This window comes from Gobio gobio, assembly GCF_949357685.1.
Source record: "Gobio gobio genome assembly, chromosome: 25".
NCBI lineage: Eukaryota > Metazoa > Chordata > Actinopteri > Cypriniformes > Gobionidae > Gobio > Gobio gobio.
In genome coordinates this window covers 34,412,208-34,436,194 of record NC_137121.1, presented here as the reverse complement: position 1 = coordinate 34,436,194, position 23,987 = coordinate 34,412,208, and the positions used below count along the sequence as shown (strand labels likewise).

The 23,987-nt window shown below is 38.3% G+C and overlaps 1 protein-coding gene across 2 annotated transcripts in view; it reads left to right on the top strand.

Annotated features, from left to right (window-relative positions):
- Positions 1 to 23,987, top strand: part of LOC307121991 (uncharacterized protein) — a 142,810-nt gene that overhangs the window by 111,222 nt on the left and 7,601 nt on the right. Inside the window, exon 8 of one of the 2 annotated variants that reach the window (XM_079809790.1) lies at positions 8,201 to 8,273. In XM_079809790.1, the coding sequence (XP_079665916.1) occupies positions 8,201 to 8,273 (73 nt within the window). Of the gene's footprint in view, positions 1 to 1,827; positions 4,398 to 8,200; positions 8,274 to 23,987 lie in introns of those variants that run through there. The other variant, XM_079809791.1, reaches the window with a different exon arrangement.

Here is a 23,987-nt window from a genome sequence, read left to right as displayed (position 1 = left end):
GCAGTCTCCTCTGGGCAGAAATTGAATAAAAAAATCAATAATCCATGGAGCGCCGTCAGGCTCTGGATCTGCCTCTGAGATTCACACACACAGGAGGAGGTGTGGACTTCTGTCTGCTTTCAGTCTTTCCCTCTTATGATGGACTTCTTTGCTGTTTCAAATGATGTCGTTTTATAATTTAATAAATTGTTACATTTGTATAGCGCTTTTCTAGGCACTCAAGGCGTTTTTACACAGAAGGGGGATCTCCTCATCCACAAGGCTCCTCATTTAGTTTTGAAGGCCTCCTGCAACAGGTTCACATTCATCAGAGTCAAAAACACTTCAATTTTCTCATTGAACTAAAACGAATGCACTTCACCTCATTCCTCAAAGAGTCTGAAACCGGTTTGTTCTGATTGGTCAGTCGGCCTCAGTAATTGGTCTACTCTACTCTGATTGGTCAGACGGCCCAGTCTGTTGTGATTGGTCTACTCTACTCTGATTGGTCAGACGGCCCAGTCTGTTGTGATTGGTCTACTCTACTCTGATTGGTCAGACGGCCCAGTCTGTTGTGATTGGTCTACTCTACTCTGATTGGTCAGACGGCCCAGTCTGTTGTGATTGGTCTACTCTACTCTGATTGGTCAGACGGCCCAGTCTGTTGTGATTGGTCTACTCTACTCTGATTGGTCAGACGGCCCAGTCTGTTGTGATTGGTCTACTCTACTCTGATTGGTCAGACGGCCCAGTCTGTTGTGATTGGTCTACTCTACTCTGATTGATCAGACGGCTCAGTCTGTTGTGATTGGTCTACTCTACTCTGATTGGTCAGACAGCCCAGTCTGTTGTGATTGGTCTACCCCTGATAGTGAGTGTCAGAAACCAAACGGCCGTTACCATATCTAAATCTCAGCTCCGGATCTTCCTCAACACTTAATACACAGTGAAACAAACGGTAACAATGGTGTCGGTTGTAATGTGTCAATTCTCAATGTCTCATCCTTTTTGAAATGCATGCGAAATGGATTTGCAGCCCAGAAAACAGCGTCTTCTCGACATGTCGACAACACAAAGCAAACTCTTCCAGGTCTCAGTGACATCTACAGTGTTTGAGGGTCAGACATTGTTCATGATGGAAAGTGAGACTGGGATTACTGAAGACTCGTTTCAGCAGTTGAGAATCGATACTTTCTTTTAGGAGACAAAAACTCCATTTGTCATGAAATTTGATCTTGAGAACTTTGCAGACCTTTTACATACACACTGCATGAAAGATAATATTCGAAAAAGCACAATAGGGCCACTTTAAAAACCCTTTTGATGTAAATTCCTTATATGGTCAATTTTATACATGTATAAAGTTTTTTTTTTATAATACATTTTAATAAGTTGATGTTTTTTTCTTTTCTTTTGCATGTCTGACACCTTCACCTGGCTTTCTAGCATGTAAGTGTACACCTCTCATTTTATCCAGTTTCACATATTCAGAAAAGGCAAGCTCTGATAAGCATAAAAATAGATTCTGAGATTACCTTCTCTGTGAAGAATACATGTAATGTTCCCATAAAATGTGGCCAAAACATGATATAATAGAAGGCAGCGTTCAGAAGTGCACCCATGATGCTTTAAAATGCTGTAGGCAGCTCAATAGGTTTTGGAACAGAGCTGTAGACTTTGATTTATGCTCTTCATATGAAGGAAATATTTCCAAAGCCAAATTGCCCATCAGTGTGAAATTAAGTTCTTGACCCATCTACTATGCTTATTCTGTTCCTATAATCTTCTCTGGCTTTTTCTGGCAAATGGGAGCCGACTGACAGCCTTCTTTCTTCATTCTTTCTACAGGGGGTGAGTTTGATTTTACACCTGTGAAATGAAGCTGGGTTTAGAAGAAATATGCTTTCGATTCTGAGCGCAGTCTCTGGCTGTCCACCTATCAGAGGATTGTGGGACTGCTAAGAGCTGGCACGCTACTGAGGACCAAATCCCTTTTTCCTTGCCGAGCATTGAACAAATAGGTTTTATTAAACATTCAAAACGGAGGTAGTATGAGATTAAGTTTACAAACCTTGGAAGTAATGGGCCTTTAATGCTGTAGTCATTCAGAGTAGCATTTCATAAGTTGAATATGAAATTTTTCATCTTTATCATTTTGTGAAGCTCATCGCTATTACTGCTTACACAGTTTAAATGTTCTAAATGACATGCTATATATACATACTAATATACATAATATTCATAGTAATTTTTAAAAGGATTACATATGCATACTTTAGATAGAAAACACAAATGTGATTCCTGGATGAAACATTTACTGATCAGAATTAGTAGACTTCATTACCTAGGACGAAACACACAACAATGCAATATATCTTTGTTTTATGCATTAAAATTCAACATGAAGTCATATAGTAGAAGTAAAAGAGAATGCATCTAGAAATGGGATTCAGTATGGTACTGTTAGTAAGTAAAGTATGGTAGGTAAAGTAAAGCATCTAGAACAATCTATATATATTTAAGAGTAGGAATGCAGTCCCTTGTGGAAAAGTAGTTCACTTTACTATAATCTAAAAAAGAGTATTATCACAGAAAAATATACTTTAAAATAATTGACTAATGCTGCGTTCACACCAAACGCGAATAGAGCGTCAAAATCACGTCTACCGAGTCTAGTTTGACGCGCAAACATTTTAAATCCATTCGCGTGTCCGCGGCGAATTGGAAATTGAGCATTTGAAGCTAAATAGACGCGCGTTCAATGCGCTCCAGGAGAAATATGTCATAAACAGCACTCTGCCTCTTTTCATTTTCATTAAAAATATATATTAAACATTAATAGCCTCACAAATGTGGTCGAGGCAACTCCTACATTATCTGTACTGCATGTTTATTTAAATATCCTTAAAAAATAAACTTATGAAACTTCTCTTTGCCCTCAGTCAAAATGATTTGGCAGACAACAAATGATAGATTCATGACACCAAAGATCGTCGGTTAGATCCACTCAAGACGAACCACTACAGGACATCAGAGCCAGCGGCAAACGTCAGAAGAACTGGCCGAGGAAAGGCTGCTCTCGCCGGGGTTAATGAGCGCCGAGCGCCCGGATCTCACAACTCCAAAAACACAAGATTGTTTTTTTTAAATAGGTGCTCTCTTCATAAATAAACCACAGATTTGAGCTTTAAACAACTACATTCCCGCCTGAAAAAGTCTTAAAACTACATTTTGTTACACAATAGTAGTATTTTTAAATTATGCGGGTTTCTCATCACGTCACTTTACCACGTGACCGCAGCGAGCAGGCTCCTGATTGGTTAACGCGGTGCGAATTGACGCCAAAGTTCAGATTTTTCAACTCGGGCGTCAGACGCGAATTCGCTTCAAACGTGTGAATGCTCAAAAAGCACCACTCGCGCATGACGCTCAATTCGCGCGAACTGGACGCGCGAATGAGGCCACAGGACCTCCAGACGTGCGTCAACGCGCCTTTCCGTTGACTTAACATGGAAATCACTCGTGCCAGACGCTCTATTAGCTTTCGGTTTGAACGCAGAATTAAAGTCCCCATGAAATCACAATTTATTATTATATTTTTTTTTTTACTTTTAGAATGAATATGTTAGCCTTATTGTTATCTATACGCTAGTGGGCTCCAAAACAACGTCAAAATTCACATTTAGAAGATATAAGCGTTCAAACCTTGTCTGTCCACTCAAATGCTCTCTAGAATCTGAAGCCCCGCCCCTACACTATAAATAGATGCTATGGCTGAAATCGGTCACTTGTTCACATAGTGCACTATATAGGGGATAGGGAACGATTCAAACAGTGTAAATATGCTTTCCATTGGGGCGGATGAAGTCTGGGTTCACGCTAGTGTCACGTGAACCACTGCAGCTCCGGTCCAGAGACAGCACAGAGCGGATCATGTGATCAAGTTGGTGCAGACCAGAAAACATATCGGACCTATTTGAATCCTGCACAGAATGACATATTTTAAACGATATGGACGAGGATTAGGAGCAGAAACGGTTAAACAGGCTCGGCATTAGAAAGCACTGACGAGTGGAAGAGAAAACATCAGTCCCATACATTTCAAAACGACACATCTAAACAAACTACACATTTCAAACTACACATCCTCAGGATGATTATGATCCCTCTTTTTTTCTTTAGTATCCGTTTCATATTAAATTTAAAGTGGGAATATATTAGACTGTGGCTGTCAAATGCGGCTTTGCCAAGCTCAACAGCTCTGGCCGAGCTGTGATATAAAACGAAACGCTATTGGCAAAGTTGAAATTACGTCAAAACATTGAATAATGTTGCGCGTTTCAAGGCATTTCAGTCGGACTTTAAGTTAAAAAATGAATGTAATGTTTTTGAACAATTAAAGTGATAGTGAAAACCTGTATGAGTTTCTTTCTTCTGCTGAACACTAAAGAAGATATTTTGAGAAAGTTTGTACCAGGGGCACCATTGACTTTCATAGTAAGAAAACAATTTGATATGATATGCAACTAGAGAACGCTTTTCTGAACAAACGTTGCAAAATGTTTTGTTCATAATTATCTGGTCTTTAATAATGTTGTCAAATATGAGCACAAAAACATTATTTATACATTGGTCATTGGACTTGAACATTCAGAAATATAATTTTCATAACTTAATGGCAACAGTAGCATATTTCTGTTAGCTGGGATAGCCCACTTCCATGTTCTGTGTCAATGTGCATGTAGGTTTGCCAGTCAGTCTCGTTAAAACCATTCTCGGTCGTACCTTGATCTCCATTGGCTCCTCTGGCACCCTGGACAGTCTCTCCAGGGCCTTTATTTATACTGAAGTTGATGTGAAACAGAGCACATGAAAGTGTCTGTGACCTTTCCAAAAATGTCAGTGCTATAGGACTAGTGTAATAATGAGGAGTGGAGCAGAGGGAAGTCTACTTTAACCTTTAAGGGCAGCGGAGCTACATTATGATAGCACTGTGCTGTTAGCAACATGGCTACGCTGTGCCACCCACTACAAAGGGAACCATCAGCGATCCTGGACTGATTCTAGGCTACATTACACGAAAATAAATACATATATACACTTTAGCCTAGATCTCTAGAATGTTTACATCCCATTTTATCCTCTTAGGGCCCTTTCAGACCTACCTTGTTTGGTCCGTATTTTCGGACTTTTCAGTTTGGTCCACATCAAAATTACAGGTGTGAAACCTCCCCCAACCACGGTTCGGACCAAAAAGATGAAACTTGGTCAGACGAAAAGAGGTAGTCTAGTTCCGGATCAAACTGAACAAAGCTTCAGTTCATTTTCTAGTGTGAAAGCATGTTCTGTATGGTTCGTACTTTCAGACCATTTACAGGAATTTCCTGTTCATGTTTAAATGTTATAATGTTATTTTTAAGTTTCATCTAGGCTATATTGATTATGAAAAGTGAAAAGATGCACAATGTCAGAAGACAGAAATGATTTTGACCACTTCATTAAGTTTTGTTTTGTTGAAAGCCTTTCTTTAAAGTGAATTTTGTGTTGTATAAATTGTATCTTAATTTTAATCAATGTTTCATCAGCCAATTGCCTGGATTTAATAAATAAGAAGCAAATAGGCTATAGCAGACAACAATCATGACATGGAGGCGTCTGAGCGATCACTTGCATTGCTCTTGAACATGTCTCATAAACAAACCCAAACTCAGCACGCTATAGCCTCACAGACATGAGAAATATGTGTATAGAAAGCTTGAAATGTCCACTTTTAAATTAAACAATTCCAAACTAAAGGAAATAGTGAAACAATGCACACTGTTCACTAGCGGCAACGATATGTGTCTGTTAATTAATTCTTGTGACGCACGTCATTTTACAAACCAATCAATGTCAAGATGCCGCCCACTTAGATGATGACGACAGGACGCAAGTATGTCTTGTAAAGTTATTTAGTCCGCTCGTATAATTGCAATGTGAAACCAAACCAAAACTAACCAAATGTATGAAAATGATTCAGTCTCTGACACTGTACACTCTACAAAATGCTGGGTTAAAAACAACCCAAGTTGGGTTGAAAATGGACAAACCCAGTGGCTGGGTTAAATTTTTGCCCAACCTGCTGGGTAGTTTTATTTAACCCATCTATTGTTTATAATTCACTGTATTGCTGGCTTAAAATGAACCCAAAGTATGTTGTAAATGAACATTTATTAATAGGTTTAATAAATTAACATTATTAATTAAACAAATATTTATTAAATTGCTTATTAATAAATGTTCACCTTTTGATTATTATTGTTGCCTCTAGTAATTATGTGTCTGATTTTTAATATCCAACCTACTTTGGGTTAGTTTTAAGTCAACATTTAACCCACCTGCCGGGTTAAAACAACCCAATTACTGAGGTTGTCCATTTTTAGAGTGTATGATTCTCAATTTAAAGGGTTAGTTCACCCAAAAATGAAAATTCTGTCATTAATTCCTCACATATCGTTCCAAACACGTAATCTTCGGAACACAAATTGAGATATTTTTGATGAAATCTGAGTGATTTCTCCATTGACAGTCTAAGCAACTACAACTTTGACGCTTCAAAAAGTTCATAAAGAGATTGTTGATATTGATTAAAGGCATTTCATTTTAATTAAATTACAACAAAAAAAACAACTTTTTTGATACTTTTAAGTTTTGAATGAACTAGCTATATTTATACTTTTTTACCCCCGTTAAATAAGCTACATGTAGTTTGTATGCTATTGTTTACAAAATACTGGATGCTACAAGTGAAATTTAAAAGTTTCACATAAGTCATTTGTATTTTATTTATGACAGAAGCTATTTTTAAATAGTCCCTAAACACTGAGAAAATCATTTTTTTTTTTACATGAAATAATAAAACATTGTTAGCATCTTGGTGAATAATCATTTTGTTGGGATATGCAACACTGTCACAAAGGTATCCACTGGCGAGGCGAGTTGTTGGACCCAAGTGCAGTTATTTTATTCAACATAAAGCTTAACATAAATCAAAACCTTGGCAAAACAACAAACAAAACTTGGCTGTGACAAACATGACTAAACAAAACAGACTTAACTAGAAAACTCACCACCAACAGGTTACAACGTTAATAACAGACAAGGACACACGGCAAACATGAGGGCTTAAATACACAGACTAAATGACAAGACAAGTGAACAATGAACCAATGACAGGACACAAGATCACATGAGGGCATGGGAGTCACATGACACTGAAACATGACAAAACCAGGAACCAAGACAGTGAACATGACACACTCAAACATAACGTGATAAACTAAAACATAACCAAGAACAATGAACATGAACCAACACCAAAACACCATGTGACAAACACATTCATTCCAATTATTGAGTTTTTGGATGGACTTTTATTTCCAAACATAGTTTGTGAGTTAAAAAAGTGAAAAGCAGTTACGGACATTTTCCTCAATTATTATCTATTTTTGTGTTTGGCTAATGTTCATAATTGTCAAATATTATTGCTCCTGCCTCTTTTTTTCCTCTAATCACACGGCCCATTAGTGTTGTGAGCAAGGAAATGCTAAGTGTAAAACAAACGGACACCAAAGAGATATCAGGGATAGATGGAGTAAACATGAAACATCCGTTTGCAGAAGTGTCTTCGGATGATAAACTCCCCCGTGGAGCGTAAATGTGCCGTCATCCACACTAATCACCGCTTGAGCTCAGATCAGCACTAAACTGCAGTCACATTTCATACATCCATCATTCTCTCACGTCGTCTTCACTAGCGCACTATCGTTCTACTTTTGCCTCCGTGTTTCCATCAGGGCTGCAGCTGTTTGGCCGGTGCTGTTTGAAACAGCGGTGGGTGACTGACGGTCTCCTACAGAGGGTTAGTCCCGTGTTAATGTGCGGGATGTACTGTAGCGATTGTCTCTGCGGGTCTCGCTGTCTGGTTAACTGCATAAATGCAGAACGTCGACTGCACACAGTGGTGTGTGAAATGACGTCCAGCTGTTTTTAATAGCCTATCACAATCGAGTGACAGACACAACGGGAGAACAAGGAGTGCTGTCATATTACTGTCCTCCCACGCTAATGATATTTAGATATTTGCGATGCATAGGATGCATACAAATTGACATTTCAGGACTTAATTTGACTAAGTGGACTTACGGTGTATTTGTGTGTGTGTGTGTGTGTGTGTTTGCAGGGCTACACACCGCTCCATCTGGCTTCTCTGCACGGACATGGCGAAATCGTCCAGCTTCTAATCAATAACTACAGTAAGGTCACTTTATTCTGGATTAAAAACACCTTAACCCTTAAACGTATACCTCGTCTTTAGTGACCTGGGACGTCATTCACTACCCTCCTCCTCATTCATTGTTTACAGTTTGACATCAGCCTTCTTAGTATTCCTCAATCAATTCATTACAAACAATATAACAAGAAAAAGAATGCCCCCATTCACTATTTGTAAAAATCATAGGGTCGCTAAAGACCCGAGGTGTGTAACAGTGTAAGTATATTTTTTTCTGCACAACAATAATTGAACCTTTAACCCTCTCGAATTGGCGCGATCGGCTCTCATTCAGGCAAGTGTCTATTTTTTTTGTGTACAGTCACAATAAAAACAAATTGTATGTTTTTGAGATATATGTCTAAAGAAACGCTGAAATGTCAGGTTTTAAACACTGTAAACCAAATCAAAAACAAATATTCTGTGTTTATGTAATCTGGTTGAAAGCAGAGAGATGTTGGTCGTTCCTGAGCGGCTCATTATACACTAATGCGACCAGGCCCACAAAGCGCGCGTTCTATTGAGATTCAAATACTGAGGCTCCGACGCCCACACATCACATCACACATCAACTCAAACAAACACATCAAGTACTGCATTCCTACTTCAACTACATCGTTTTGAGACGCGTTTAATAATTCTCCATGAAAATTTGTACTGCATTTTTTGCAGTGTAGTCAAATCTTTTGATCATTTAAAATATAATAGGCCTTTATTAACTACATTCCAAATAAAATAAACTACAAAAAAATATATTTGCTTTTCTCTGTTGCTCTCTGTCACATATGCCTACCTGAAGCTCATTCATTATGCAGCAACTTATGCAGGCTATTATGTTCTTTTGTTATCTCAGGTGATCTCCAGCATTATTCATTAGCTATCACGCCTCCTCGCATATTGGCTTTGTGAAGAAAAACACAAATTGTCTTACAAATTGTTAATGAATATATTGTTTTATGTGAATGAGTAGGCTCAATGATTCTCACATCAGTTTAAAGAAAACTCTATGCAAATACATGCTGGAGTCAAAAGCCTTATGAACACATATCTATTGTGTGTTTTGAGGCCTTAATTTTAAAACACATTTTTTGTTTTTTTCAAAAACCGTGCATTAACATTTTTCTCTCAAAAATACAAGCATGTACATACATGTTGCTCACATATTATGGTAGACCAGTTTGTGCCGAATACAGTGTAATTACAATTTTGCCATTAATATGTTTATAAGCAACTGAAAAAAAAACACAAATGTAAGAGCATGTCAAAACTTCTAAAGGGCCCCAAAAGAGCCCAGACTCCAGAGGGTAAATGACTGAATAAGTGTAATTCACCTTTATTCCACAAGGTGGCAGTGTCTGATACTCAATGATGAAGTGACGTTTCACTCATAGTCACCGCAGGCAGAAAACAAAAGAATAGGAAGAAAAACTTGAAACGACTCAGATTTACTGTAGAGCAAGTTCTGAATGCAGTCAAACATGAGTGTCACTTGATGCTGGATCTGGTGAAGAAGCTGTCAGCGATCTAAACATTGATTCTGAAGATGTTGAAAATGATAGCTTTGAGAATATGTTTGAGATGGTGAATATGAGGCAGATGCTGAATGCACTGGGAAATGAGCTCTGATGAGGACAGTGATGATGGGATAAAACATCTGATCAAACTGAACCCTTCCAAGCTCCAAAAGGTTACAAAATATGCTTTATTTTATTCTTCTGTAATTGTTACTCTAATATTTGGAGAGTTTTATATTATTGCCACAGGCAGAGATCCATCCGTGTTAGATATAGAACCGGGTCACTAAAGACCCGAATATGTAAGAATGATTGGCAAAACATTCATTTAAGGGCATTTAAGGGTTAAGATATGTGGACAGCACATATTTTGTTGATACTGGAACAACATTCCTGTCTAAAAAATGCAGTCCTAACCATATCCCTATGCCTAAATCTAACCCTATACGCATAACTTATTCCTAAAATCAGAGGGAAATGATAAGTGAATAACACTGATGTAGAAGCACCTAACCCTGGTTGTAAGCCTAAACTTATCATAAACTGTAAACGTGTCCCTCGAATATGATTGGAAATCAAGAATCAAGTCATAGGTCATTTAAGACATCAGATAATTTCCTTGTTTTGTTTTTTTTTTTTCAGGTTGTAAAATGTCATGTGGTACAACCTCCAAAAACACTTAATGATAAAAACTAACTTTTATTTTGGCTTGCGATTAATAACGATTAATCGATTTGACAACAAATTGTGATTAATCGCATCCCAAAAAAAGTTTGTGCTTACATAATATATGTGTGAGTACTGTGTATAATTATTATGTATAGGCTATTTGAACACACACACATACATACATGTATATATTTAAGAAACATTTGCATACTGTGTGTATATATTTATATAATTTACAATATGTATAAATATAAATATTTTATATATAAATATAACAACATTTTCTTAATATATGAAGAGTTTCGTTGCAAAATGAGATATATCCATTTTGAGAAATGTTGGTTATTTGACATTATTATTTAAGACATCAACAGTGAAGTTCATTCACAATTTTTTGTACATTAAACTATTACTTGAGCTCAGTGAAGGCCAGGGACACAATATTCTTCAAATCCAGGATATTTTTTATTTAATTTTATGTCCATAAATAGTTCATAAATAAGTCAAAAACCATGCCAAAATGCAACATATTTATCTTAACATTGTCAAACATCTTAAATTGGTTAAAAAAAACAATACATCATTAAATATATGGAATAGTATATACAAAGATTGATTAATAATAATAAGATTCCGAGTTAGTTTTGGCCAGAACATACACAACATAACAATTTTTTTTTTTTTTTTGCAAAACGCTATATATCCACCTTAGGCTAATACCATTAAGAAAAGCTAGTGAATCAATGTTATTCTGGTCCACTTTTGTAGCGTTTTTATACATTTTTGTGAAGTTGAAGGCTACATCTTCATCTGACAGTTTGTCGGCATGACACAGACCAACATTACTCGCAGTCGCACGATGACCACAATTCATCTTTGGATGTTTTCCCTCCCCTGAATGCCTTGCCCGTTTGGTCTTCTCCCTTTGATGATTTTTTTTAGATGCCTTCCTCTTTCTCCCAACAGCAGCTGGAATGACCGGCTCCAATCCGTCATCGAAATCCATAACGTTAGCTTGACTCTGAAGCTTTGATTCTCTGACTGACAGACAGCTGTTGATCAGTGACGTAGCCTACGTGACTGACAGCTCGCCTACAGTATAAACAATTAAATGGTAAACGTTTAGTTAGCCTATTGAATCCTCTTTTTAAAAATATGTTTTTTTTTTGTTTTGATATTATCGTTAAATCACTGAGCAAACTCGGAGCACTTCACCGGCGGTGACTCTCTCCTCGCGTGACATCCTGAGCTCGCGCAGCATCCTGGACGTTCTATATCGCACTTTGTAAAGAAACTGGGCTGGCGGATATCGCGTTTTGTGAAAAAATACATTTTGTAGTAGGCTTAAAATGTACATTTTTAAATCTTATTAATGGCAGCATAGATTAAGGTACATCTAAACAGTGATTTCCAATAATAAAACCCAAATGTCAAAAAATGGCGTTTATCGCGTTTTGCAACCGAACTCTTCATATATACATGCATGTGTGTGTATTTATATATGCAGAATAGTTATACTCAGTACACCCACATATATTATGTCGACACAAACTTTTACTTTGGATGCGATTAATCGTGATTAATCGTTCGACAGCCCTATTTAAGTAATTATTGTACAATGACATTCATCTCGATCCAAATAATTACCACACATTATTACTACACCATCTGTTTGACCTCTTTAATGACATATCTATATTGTTGAAATGACCATTTATCAGTGACTAGCTAGTTCATTTCTCCAATGATGCATCATACAATAGCAGTGAGTTACGAGAAAACCACCCCTCCATGTAGCGCGAGACCCGCGGACACAGATTTCAACACCACCCACGTTAAACAATGCTGCACAGAGAAGCGCAATGTAAAGTGAAGAACAAAGGGGACGATTAAAAGACGAGTCACAAACAATGAATTTCAATGTAAAGAGAAAAAGGAGTAACACAAAACAGTTGCACATACAGTATAATGTTCCCTAACACTGTCCCCTACACAAAGAAAATCCCGCTCAGATTTGATCAATGATGCTAAGCTGAAGTTACTGTGCAGTCGCAAATGATAATTGGTTTTTAGGGGAGAAAACTGCAGCGATGGCCCTCATACTGTGAGCTCACACTAGCTCTCGCTAATGAAGCTAACTAGGGTGTGTGTCAATAGAGTAATTCAAAAGAACGGTCCCTTGAGATCTTGGACGGTGTATACGCATGTATGTGTCGGGGGGCCTTGTTTGTAAAAGCCCCTAACAGAGAATAGATGCCCATATGTTGTGTGTTCGGTGGCCACTCGGCCCTGTTGTGTTTGTAATTCACTAAAACACATATGGTCCAGGTCAATATTAGCTCCCACCTCCTCTGTACAGACCGCAGAGTTCCCATATGGTGTGTGGAAATGGATACTCCATGGTTTCCCTTCACCTCCTACAGCTCACTTGGACTCTACACTGAGAGAGACAGAGAGGATTGTCCTTCGTTTTCTCCAGTTTTTTTTCAAGTACCACGAATCTTCAGCCAAATTGTAAATTGCTCTCTTCACAAAATGACATCACAGACCAGCAGTCTAGTGAAGTTTAGGTCAGTCGTTCTCAACTGGTTTGGAGATGTCACACTGGGCACATTATATCCAGATGTATTAATTAAAGATAAATAAATAAATATAATGATATTTATTAGGGCTGTCAAAAGATGAATCGCGATTAATCGCATCCAAAATAAAAGTTTGTGTTTACATAATATATATCTGTGTGTACTCTGTTAATTATTATTTATATATAAATACACACACAAGCATGTATATATTTAAGAAAAAAATATTATTTTTATATATAAAACATTTATATTTATATATATTATATAAATGTATATACATGCAAATATTTCTTAAATATATACATGAATGTGTGTGTTTTTATATATAAATAATAATTAACAGAGTACACACACATATATTATGTAAACACAAACTTTTATTTTGGATGCGATTAATCGCGATTAATCTTTTGACAGCCCTAATATTTATGCATACTTGAATATACCTCTTCTATTATGAATGAACATGTTTTTCAGTTTTTAATTAAAATGATATTTTGTGTAGGGATGAGTCAAGATTTTCGAATATTCGATTAGTTGATTTAATTATAGAATATCGAATAGGTTGTGCGTAACACCATCAACACTGACTATCGCAGCAAGCAATAACGCACCTAAAATCTGTCAATCAACTTTCATACTGGGCACGTTTGCTGCGGTCCGAGCGTGATTCTTCCCTGCGCCTCCGCAGCGTTGGTCTGGTTTCACACTCAACTTGAACCCTGGTGCTTTTGTGTTCATCTTACGTCATCACAAACGTGCACGGGCATGATAGAAAACAGAACGCGGAGGACGAAATACAGAGGGCTCTGGAAAGTCGCGCGCAGTCCTACGTCACCGGACTAATCTTCACGGTACTTTAGACCGCGATGGAAATGCAGACAGCAGCAGGTCTGAGGGAGAAAATTTCCTGGGACAAATTGTTCCAGGTAATTTCGGTGGAAACGGGACACTCATGGACACTCATTGTTCATCACTGTGTATTTAAGAATTTGTTTGCGTGTTGTTTGTTTGCTCATCATCAGTGGAATTGCTTGTATTGTTTTGTTTAATAAAGACGTTTTGTTATTGAAACCCTTTTGGATACTTTTATCATCTTTCACTCACAGTTGTGTGTTATAAAGTCAGAATTGCAAGATATAAACGTGCTATTGTGAGAAAAAAAGTGGGAATTATTGGATAAAGTCAGAATTGTTGGATAATAAGTTGTAATTCATTATTAAGTGGTAAATGGTTAGGTTATTCACAGTGTATTGATGATGAAAATACAATAATCCTTTTTTTATTTGATAGTTACAACACATTACACTATTAGAGTAAATAAATTAACACTTTTATTGAAATGTGGGTCCCACTTTATATTGTGTATAATATGTGATACAATACACTTATTGTGTACATACAGGTTTTTACACTGTAGTTGTTTTTTTTTAACTGCATGTACAGCTGTAATTAATTTCTGTAATTACATCTATAATTATTTATAACTGTTGACACTTCCTTTACACCTTAACCCACCCTTAAACCTTCTCATACCAAAAAACCTGTCCCTCACCATACCCGTATCCACCTCAATAGCAGCACAAGTGTTTTGCAATACAGCATGAACAAAATAAGTACATTGTACCTAAAAATAATTTTAATGTAATTACATAGTTGTTAAAGACATCTAATATAATGTGTGACCAAAATGTGTATGAAAGTTTTTCAAACCGATGTCAATATGGAGTTTATTTCTACGAATTTTGCATTTTAAAGATTTTTTTAAAGGAGTTTTCCATTTCTTTATCTTGAACGCTCTTATTTGTCATTGATCCATCTGCCTTTTCCCGAGTGACAGATGGATTTAAGTTTGATTGGATGGCCTTTGACGTGACATTAACAACAAAAGATATGGAAAGTGTTTTGCTTTTTATTTTGCAATCCTAACTATGATCTGTTTTATCCTTTTTATGAGTTAGCGTTGTTTTCCCTTGCTGTCAGCAAGAACAGACCTGCCATTGACAAGCACTGATTTAGAAGTGTGAAGTTAGACAGATTTGATGGCCTGGAGATAAAGACCCCAGGCAAAAAAAAATAAAAAATCGCACGGGTTTTGTGAACGTCAACGCAGCAGAGAAGCTTTTCCCAGACTGACATGATTGTCATGGATATTGAAGAAATACAGTAATGACAGCAGTCCAGACAGACATGTGTCAAGCACAGACAAAACCTCCCAGACGCTTTCATGGACAGACTTTATTCATTCACCAAAAAACTTGGAATGGAGCCACCAAGGTGTTTAGCTCTTAAAGCATGATATATATCATGTTTTTCACAGAAAAAGCTAATTTAAAGAGACCGTTCAATCAAAAATGTAAATTTTATACAAATCAGGCATAATACAGATCAGGCATATTATCATAACATTATGTGTTCTAATATTGTGCTGGTCCCCCTTTTGCTGCCAAAACAGCCCTCGAGGCATGGACTCCACTAGACCCCTGAGGGTGTGCTGTGGTATCTGGCACCAAGATGTTAGCAGTAGATCCTTTAAGTCCTGTAAGTTGCGAGGTGGGGCCTCCATGGATCGGACATGTTTGTTCAACACATCCCACAGATGCTCGATTGGATTGAGATCTGGGGAATTTGGAGGCCAAGTCAACACCTCAAACTCGTTGTGCTCCTCAAATCATTCCTGAACCATTTGTGCTTTGTGGTGGCGCATTATCTGCTGAAAGAGCCACAGCCACCAGGGAATACCGTTTCCATGAAAGGCTGTACATGGTCTCAGCAATGCTTAGGTAGGTGGTGCGTGTCAAAGTAACATCCACATGGATGGAGGACCCAAGGTTTCCCAGCAGAACATTGCCCAAAGCATCACTGCCTCCGCCGCCACGCCTTCTTCCCATAGTGCACCTGGTGCCATGTGTTCCCCAGGTAAGAGACGCAAACACACCCGGCCATCCACGTGATGTAAAAGAAAACGTGATTCATCAGACCAGGCCACCTTCTTCCATTGCTCTGTGGTCCAGTTCTGATGCTCATGTGCCACTGTTGGTGCTTTCGGCGGAGGTCAGAGGTCAGCATGCGCACCCTGACTGGTCAGCGGCTGTGCCGCCCCATACACAACAAACTGAGATGCTCTGTGTATTCTGACACCTTTCTATCAGAACCAGCATTAACTTCTTGAGCAGTTTGAGCTCCAGTAGCTCGTCTGTTTGATCGGACCACACGGGCCAGCCTTCGCTCCCCACGTGCATCAATGAGCCTCGGCCGCTCATGACCCTGTGGCCGGTTCTCCACTGTTCCTTCCTTGGAGCACTTTTGATAGAGACTGACCACTGCAGACCGGGAACACCCCACAAGAGCTGCAGTTTTGGAGATGCTCTGACCCAGTCGTCTAGCCATCACAATTTGGCCCTTGTCAAACTCGCTCAAATCCCACGCTTGCCCATTTTTCCTGCTTCTAGCACATTAACTTTGAGGATAAAATGTTCACTTGCTGCCTAATATATCCCACCCACTAACAGGTGCTGTGATGAAGAGCTAATCAGTGTTATTCACTTCACCTGGTCATAATGTTATGCCTGATCGGTGTATATATATTGCAATTAAAAACTACTCTCAGGATTTGCTAAAGACACGCAGTGAAACGTAATTTTTTGCGGCTGACCTTTGCATAGGCATTTGTAAGAGTTTCCCTTTCAGGCACAACAGGTATGGGAGGAGAGTATTTAAATGAATCATGCAAGGTGATTTACTAAGGTTAGCGCTCGTCAATTTACTGGTGTTTGCGCCATTATTTACCACTCAAAAATCAGACACTAACTGGTAGATTGCGTTGGTCATTATCTTCCAATTTTAATTTGTGTATCAACAGTAGATCACACGCTGAACTTTCCACTCCTATCAGCTCTTTTTTGGAATTGCGCTCTCACGCTCATTTGCCCTGTTTAGTCAATCTGGCCCATTTGCTGCAGCTTTGGCATTAATCTGATAGCAGGTCTCGGGCTGTCTGTGCGTGTGTATTGAGTGGCAGACAGTGTCACTGGTCACCCATCAGAATGATGAGATCTTTAGTGCCAGACCTTCATCTGGGAACCTCCAAACCAATGAGCCATGCCGTGCCAAGCTGCCATCAGCCGCCCCTTCATACCCCTCACCAAGTGACCAGACTGTTTGCTGTTCACACAGTCACATCTATTGTTCACAGCGTCTTGATGCATTCGACTGACTCTCGTATTTATATCCATCCACCATATTTTGCAACAGAAGTAATCCATTTTCTGTGAATGTGCGAGCCTTCTGATTCATTAGGCGCTTTAGGGAAATAACTAGAAGAATAACAAAGCGCAGTAATTGCACAACTAAGCAGTGTGTTTATAATTATGACAATACTTTAAAGGTCCCATGGCATGGCATTTTTCTATTATTTTATAATGTTTCCTGAGGTGTACTTATATTGTTAGTATGATTTTTACATCATAAAATGTCATAATTTAGAAATAAAAGGCATTTTTTCTATCCTGCTGTTTGCCCTGTAGCTGAATGCCCTGTTTCAAGAGGCGTGTCTGCTGTGAGACTTCAGTAAAAACGCCCACTGTTGTGATTGGCTGACATCTTTGCATTTGAATGAGTATCAGATCTTGTAGCGGAGGGGGCGTGGTTTAACGAGGTCTACGGCATGAGCTGCTGCCAGAGAGACGGATGGACCGGAGTTCACTTCTCATCAGTTCTCAGCACGTCTCAGTTCAGGGTGAACTGTTGTAGTTACTAGAATATACTTCAGGTTATTAGTTTATTTCTAGTCGGAGGGACTGTCACTCATGTCAGAAAGTTAGTAACTTTAGTAAATTATGGATCCGCGCTGACTCGAGACGCGAACCGTTTAGAACGATTCAGTCCGATTTGGTGAACTGGTTCGACCGTTTCACTAAAAAGAACAGGTTCAAAAGAACGATTAGTTTGCGAACCGGACATCACGGACCAGAGAGGGAGCGATTGCTAACAAAGTTATTTATAGTAACTACTGAGTTATGAGAGCGCTGTCAGCGCGAGTTAATTTTGTGTGTATCTGAGAGTTCTGAATAAACACGAGTCCCAGTCACGCCGAGCCCATCTTCATCATTATTCTACCAACTTTTGTAACACATGCAAAGTACCATTATAGGAGATGAACGAGTTACGAGTAAGTGTTGATTATAGCATTCTTTTTAGATATGTTCCAATCATATGAAAAGCGTCAGTATTGAGTACACAGCGCAAACAAAGACACAACAGCAGTAATCGAATGTAATCCAGTTTATTGTGGGCTAGGCTGGCTAGCCCGGATACGCTCACGCTTACCCCCCTTCTGCTTAATCTCGCGCCGCATTTGGTGCCTCCGCTGTGGGCCAGATGCAGTACTGGGGGTCGGGGATGTTGAAGGCCGACCGGTCAGTGCAGCCCGAGCTTCGGCGTGCATGAGGTTTATCTCTAAAGAGATGTGAGTCTGCCGATGTTGAGCAGAAACTCACGACTGTATGCACATTGTAGAACCGATAGACACGACGAGGACGTACAAAAACACTGCCTCACAAGGTAGAAAACACGAAAACACCGTTCTGTCGGGAGAGAGAGAAGCCGATGCGTGTGCATAAATAATAAATAATTAGCTACACATACAAAATCACTGATCGCAGATCAGAAGGAACTGAAAAAAGACTTCTGTTTTCATTTGTACATCCAAACACTGAGAAACTTCCAGCATTCACTCGTTCACAAGCCATGATCTCTCGAGGACAAATATGGTGCTCGCATGGGTGTGCCAGATTCTCTGGGCGGAGGAAGGGGAGGTAACCGTTACTGTTATGACATCATAACAGGAGAATTCCAGATCAGCTAATCTGGCCTGTCATTTTCTCAAAGGCAGAGAAAGACAGCCAGAACTCGGTTTACACCGATCAACATTTCTAGCCACTTGGGGACAATATTCAGGCTAGGGGAACTCATATTAATGTTGAAAAACCTCATCAAATGAAAATTTCATGCCATGGGACCTTTAAAATAACATGGTTAGAAATACCAGTTTGCCATATAAAGCAGCGCGGGAACTGGATGAAACCGGAAGCCAGACACATTCAGTTTACAAATGTCTGCGCCACTTTAACGTTAAAATAAGGTGGATAGTTGATAGAAAGATCATGCATCAATTCAATGCAACAGTTCATACAAGAATGGATGTTTAAACAATTGACACTCTGCTCAGAGCCTTATTGATCATCACCATATGTGTTTATTTCAATAATATTTCATTTTTATTACAAATGTATTTGATTTTGTGACTCGTGCTTTTTATGTAATCTTTGACAAAAAATGTAATAATTATTGATCATGGTAAAAAAAAAGAGTGATAGTCAAAATTTGTAAATAAGAATAACAATAATATAATAGTAGGTGGCCTAATATAATAATAGGCCTATAATAGGCCTAATAATAATGGTTTATTACACACTTTGCAGAGAATATCACATTTAAAATAATAATTAAATTAAGTTAGAGTAAATGGTAAAATACATTGTACAAAATGACACCAGGATTAAGTGATAATAATAATATTAATAATAATAATGGTTTATTACACTCTTTGTATAAAATATCACATTTAAAAAAATTAATAATTTAAAGTAAATGGTAAAATGTAATAAAAATGTAAAAAATCATTACAAAATGAAACCATGACTAAGTGATAATATTAATAATTTTGTATTCTTTGTATGAATTTTCTTTTTTTTATACTCAAATTTAATTAAGTTAGATTTAATGATAAAATGACACCACAACTAAGTGATGATAATTATACTATAGTATTAATATGGTTTATTACACTCTTTGTATGATTATAATTTTTTTAAATAATCAAATTCAAATAAGTTACATTAAATGGTCAAATGTACATAGTACAAAATGACACCAGGACTAATAATAAAAATATTAACAAAACAAATATATAATTATTTCACTATTACCAATAATACCATTATTTCACTGTTTAGAATATCAGTTTTATAAATTTTAACATAAAAAAAAAAAGATTATGATGCAATTGCATATGTTTAGATTGAAAGTCGGTCTAGGTCAAGAGTAAAATAATAAAACCAATATATAAAATGCATTTGAAAAATAAATGATGACGACATGGTACAACATTTCCAAGGCCCTATAGTTTAAATATGTTAGTTTTCATCAAAATCAACCCCTGGAACATTACAAAGTGCACATATATGTTTCAGAAACGCGGTATTACCCTCCGATACTGCACAATAACATGACCAGAGTATTTCTTGCATCAGCGATTTGAAGTGATCAGACCAGCATCTCTCCGCTGCACTAATGATTTCTATAGCACTCCGGCTGAATAATGCTTTATCTTATCATAGTGAGATCTGTGCGAGTGGTTAGGGAACTGTAGATAGTTTAACATAGTTACAAACTGACTGCTTGCAGTGCCTTAAGCAATATAGTTGAACACAGTTATAGGATTACTGCTTTGCGCCTGGAAACATAAGCCTCTCTTAGCGGCGCACAGCTTAAGACCCCCGCGTAACTCTATTAAAGCACATAGAATTTCTCCAGACACAACCATAATCATATAACTCGGTTAAACAGCTCGCCGTTGCTTCAGACATATTCGTGACTGGATTGTTGAAAATCAGAGTTAACGTCCCGCTCTTTATTGAAACTGCAGTTTTATTAGTTTATTGTTATCAATTCTTGATGATATTTAGGCACTGCGGGAGCTGCACTGCGGATATGGCATTAAAGATGGGGTTTCTGCGTCAACTTTCCACTCTTCAGTATTTGAGCTGACAGAATACTTGAACAAGTGTTGATGTCGAGGATCTTCCAGCATGTTCTGTAATAGTGAACATGGTGTAAAACATACACGCGGCTTTAGGAGCTAATATATAATTCAATAGAATAAGCGACTGGGGAGGCAGCAGTCATACATTTATATAGGGGGTTAGAGAGTTCACAGATCTGATAGTGATGTAGGTTTAGCTTGTTGGGCAGAGAAGCCCTGAGGTCGTGTCTGCGAGGTCATTAAAAGTCAGCAAACCTTCCTGTAAAACCACAATCCATCACATTCTGGTTATATAGCCTACAAACGTACAACCGCATTGGGTCACAAATACAGCCAAGAAATGTCCAAGTTATATTTCTCAAATGTAAAATAAAAATGGACATTTTAATTCATTGTCCTTTTTAATTGGTCGATTGCTGCAATCTAATAGTCAAATAATAAACTGAATAATTTGTTTTCTACTGTAAATTGCTGTGCTAGTTTTATGTCTCTCATACAGGGTTATTAAAGTTAACTTCAAATCAAAAAATAAAAACTGATAAAATGAAGGTTGAAAACATCATGTCAGACCCACGTATCATCTCTAAAGGTGTGCCTCAAGGCTCCATCCTGGGCCCAACCCTTTTTTCTATCTACATCAGTGATACAGCCTGGCACCTCTCGAATTCACCTTTATGCAGATGACACCGTTTAGTACTCAGTTGGTCCCTCTCCCAATTCTGCGGCTTCCAGTATTAAACTGAGCTTCACCTCTATAGATCATTTTTCAATCTCCACCTACGTATTAACACCAGTTAGACAAAATGCATCCTCTGTAGCCGAAAACCTGTAACCAAACCTCCACCTACAATCACCTCCATGAACGGCATGGCTCTGGAGCATGTCAAAACATATACATTTTGTCAGCAGTCATAACACCCTGTAACCCAAGACTGGTTTCCCACTGAAGCAAAGCAGGGCTGAGCCTGGTCAGTACCTGGATGGCAGACCAAATGGGAAAACAAGGTTGCTTCTGGTGGAGGTGTTAGTGAGGCCAGCAGGGGGCGCTCACCCTGTGGTCTGTGTGGGTCCTAACGCCCCAGTACAGTGATGGGGACACTATACTGTAACAAGCTCCGTCCTTCGGATAAGACGTTAAACCGAGTCACGACTCTCTGTGGTCATTAAAACTCTTTCGATAAAGAGTAGGGGTGTAACCCCGGCATCCTGGCCAAATTTGCCCATTGGCCTCTGTCCATCATGGCCTCCTAATCATCCCCATATATATAAATATATATATATATGATTGTCTTCATCACTCGGTCTCCTCTCCACCAATCAGCTGGTGAGTGTGATGGGCGCTCTGGCACAATATGGCTGCCGTCGCATCATCCAGGTGATGCTGCACATTGGTGGCGGTTGAGGAGATTCCCCCCCTTCCATGTAAAGCGCTTTGAGTGCCTAGAAAAGGCTATATAAATGTATAGGGCTGTGCGATATTGAAGAAAAATGTGATATGCGATATCCTTGTTAAATAATGCGTTATTCAATATGCGCTATGATATTGCTTTAAGTGTGTAAAATCAATTTCTTTCCCCAACTGATATCTTTCACTTAAACTAAAGCATAAGCGACTGTGTTTACATGAATACTCATCAAGACATAACTGTGTGTATTTGACAGTTCGAGTGTGTAACAAGACACGAAAAAAAGAACGGCTTGTGCGCACTCTTTTTAACGTCAAGCAAGTCACATAAGTAACAGTCATGTGCTCAGTGTATCCTCTGCTATATAAAATGTGAACTTTTCACAATGTTGAAGTAGCCTATTAAAATCATTTGCATATTGCGTGCCCTTGCGATATGCATATTGCGATATGTACTTTTGCGATATTTCGATAATTTTCGATATATTGCGCAGCCCTATAAATGTAACAAATTATTATTATTATTATTATAAATATCTAGGCATCTGGTTGGATTCACCCCTGTCATTCATTACACACATTAATAACCTTTGAGCAAAAGTCAAAGCTAGACTAGCCTTTCCCTTTTCCTTTACTCATGCAACCAAATGCACCCTGTTAAGATGACTGTACTGCCAATTTTGGACTATGGCGACATTATCTACAGATTGGCACCAAAAACAGCCCTAAAAAACTTGACACAATCTATCACCCAGCAATCCGTTTTTCCACTAATGCCCCCTTTCACACCCATCACTGTGACCTGTACAAACTGGTGGGCTGGCCCTCCCTTCACACCCGGCGTCTCCATCATTGGTTTCTCTTTATATACAAGACAATCTTGGGCAAGACACCCTAGATCAGTCATCTCTCCTTCATGCCGCTCATTACACCTATCACACAAGATCAAGTAATTTTATCAGGTTTAGTACCCCCCCTAATTCAACTACCTTTGGAGGTAATGCCTTCCGCTTTGCAGCAGTACATGACTGGAACATACTACAAAATACTCTGAAACTTACATCTCTGAAGCAGAACCTCCACCATAGGTTCACCAGAAACACCATAGTTGACTCTTGTTCCTGCTGATAATCCTGAACCATAGTTATACACACTTACTGTACTTAAGCAATTTTTTATTTTTTTTCCTTCTTATTTATGTCTACTTTTTTTATTTAATAGCTTGTTCTATGTTTCATGTGTATGACTATGTACAGTTGTATAGTATGTTTCTAATTTATTTCTGTAGCCTCTTGGCCAGGTCATGTTTGTAAATGAGAAGTGGTTCTCAAACAGTTTACCTGGATAAATTAAGGTTAAATAAATAAAAAAATAATAATAAAATGGCAAAACACAACAAAAAAATAGTACTGTCAGGTTTATGCTCTGGTTCTGTCTGTTTAGTTTCATTGTGTTTTAGGGTACGTTTCTGCGACAAGTGTTCCTTTGTGTATTTTGCGCACAGACGACTATAAGGATTTGTCAAAACGATCCCATTCAAACGGATCCACGAAAACCGCTGCATTACTCATGCCAGGCCAGTAGATGGCGGTCATTTTGTAAAGAAACACTACACGCCTTTAGACTGAACATGTAATACACATGCGCATGATGTCACCGTTTTCACAAATTCATGTTTTTGTAGTTTACACGGACACGA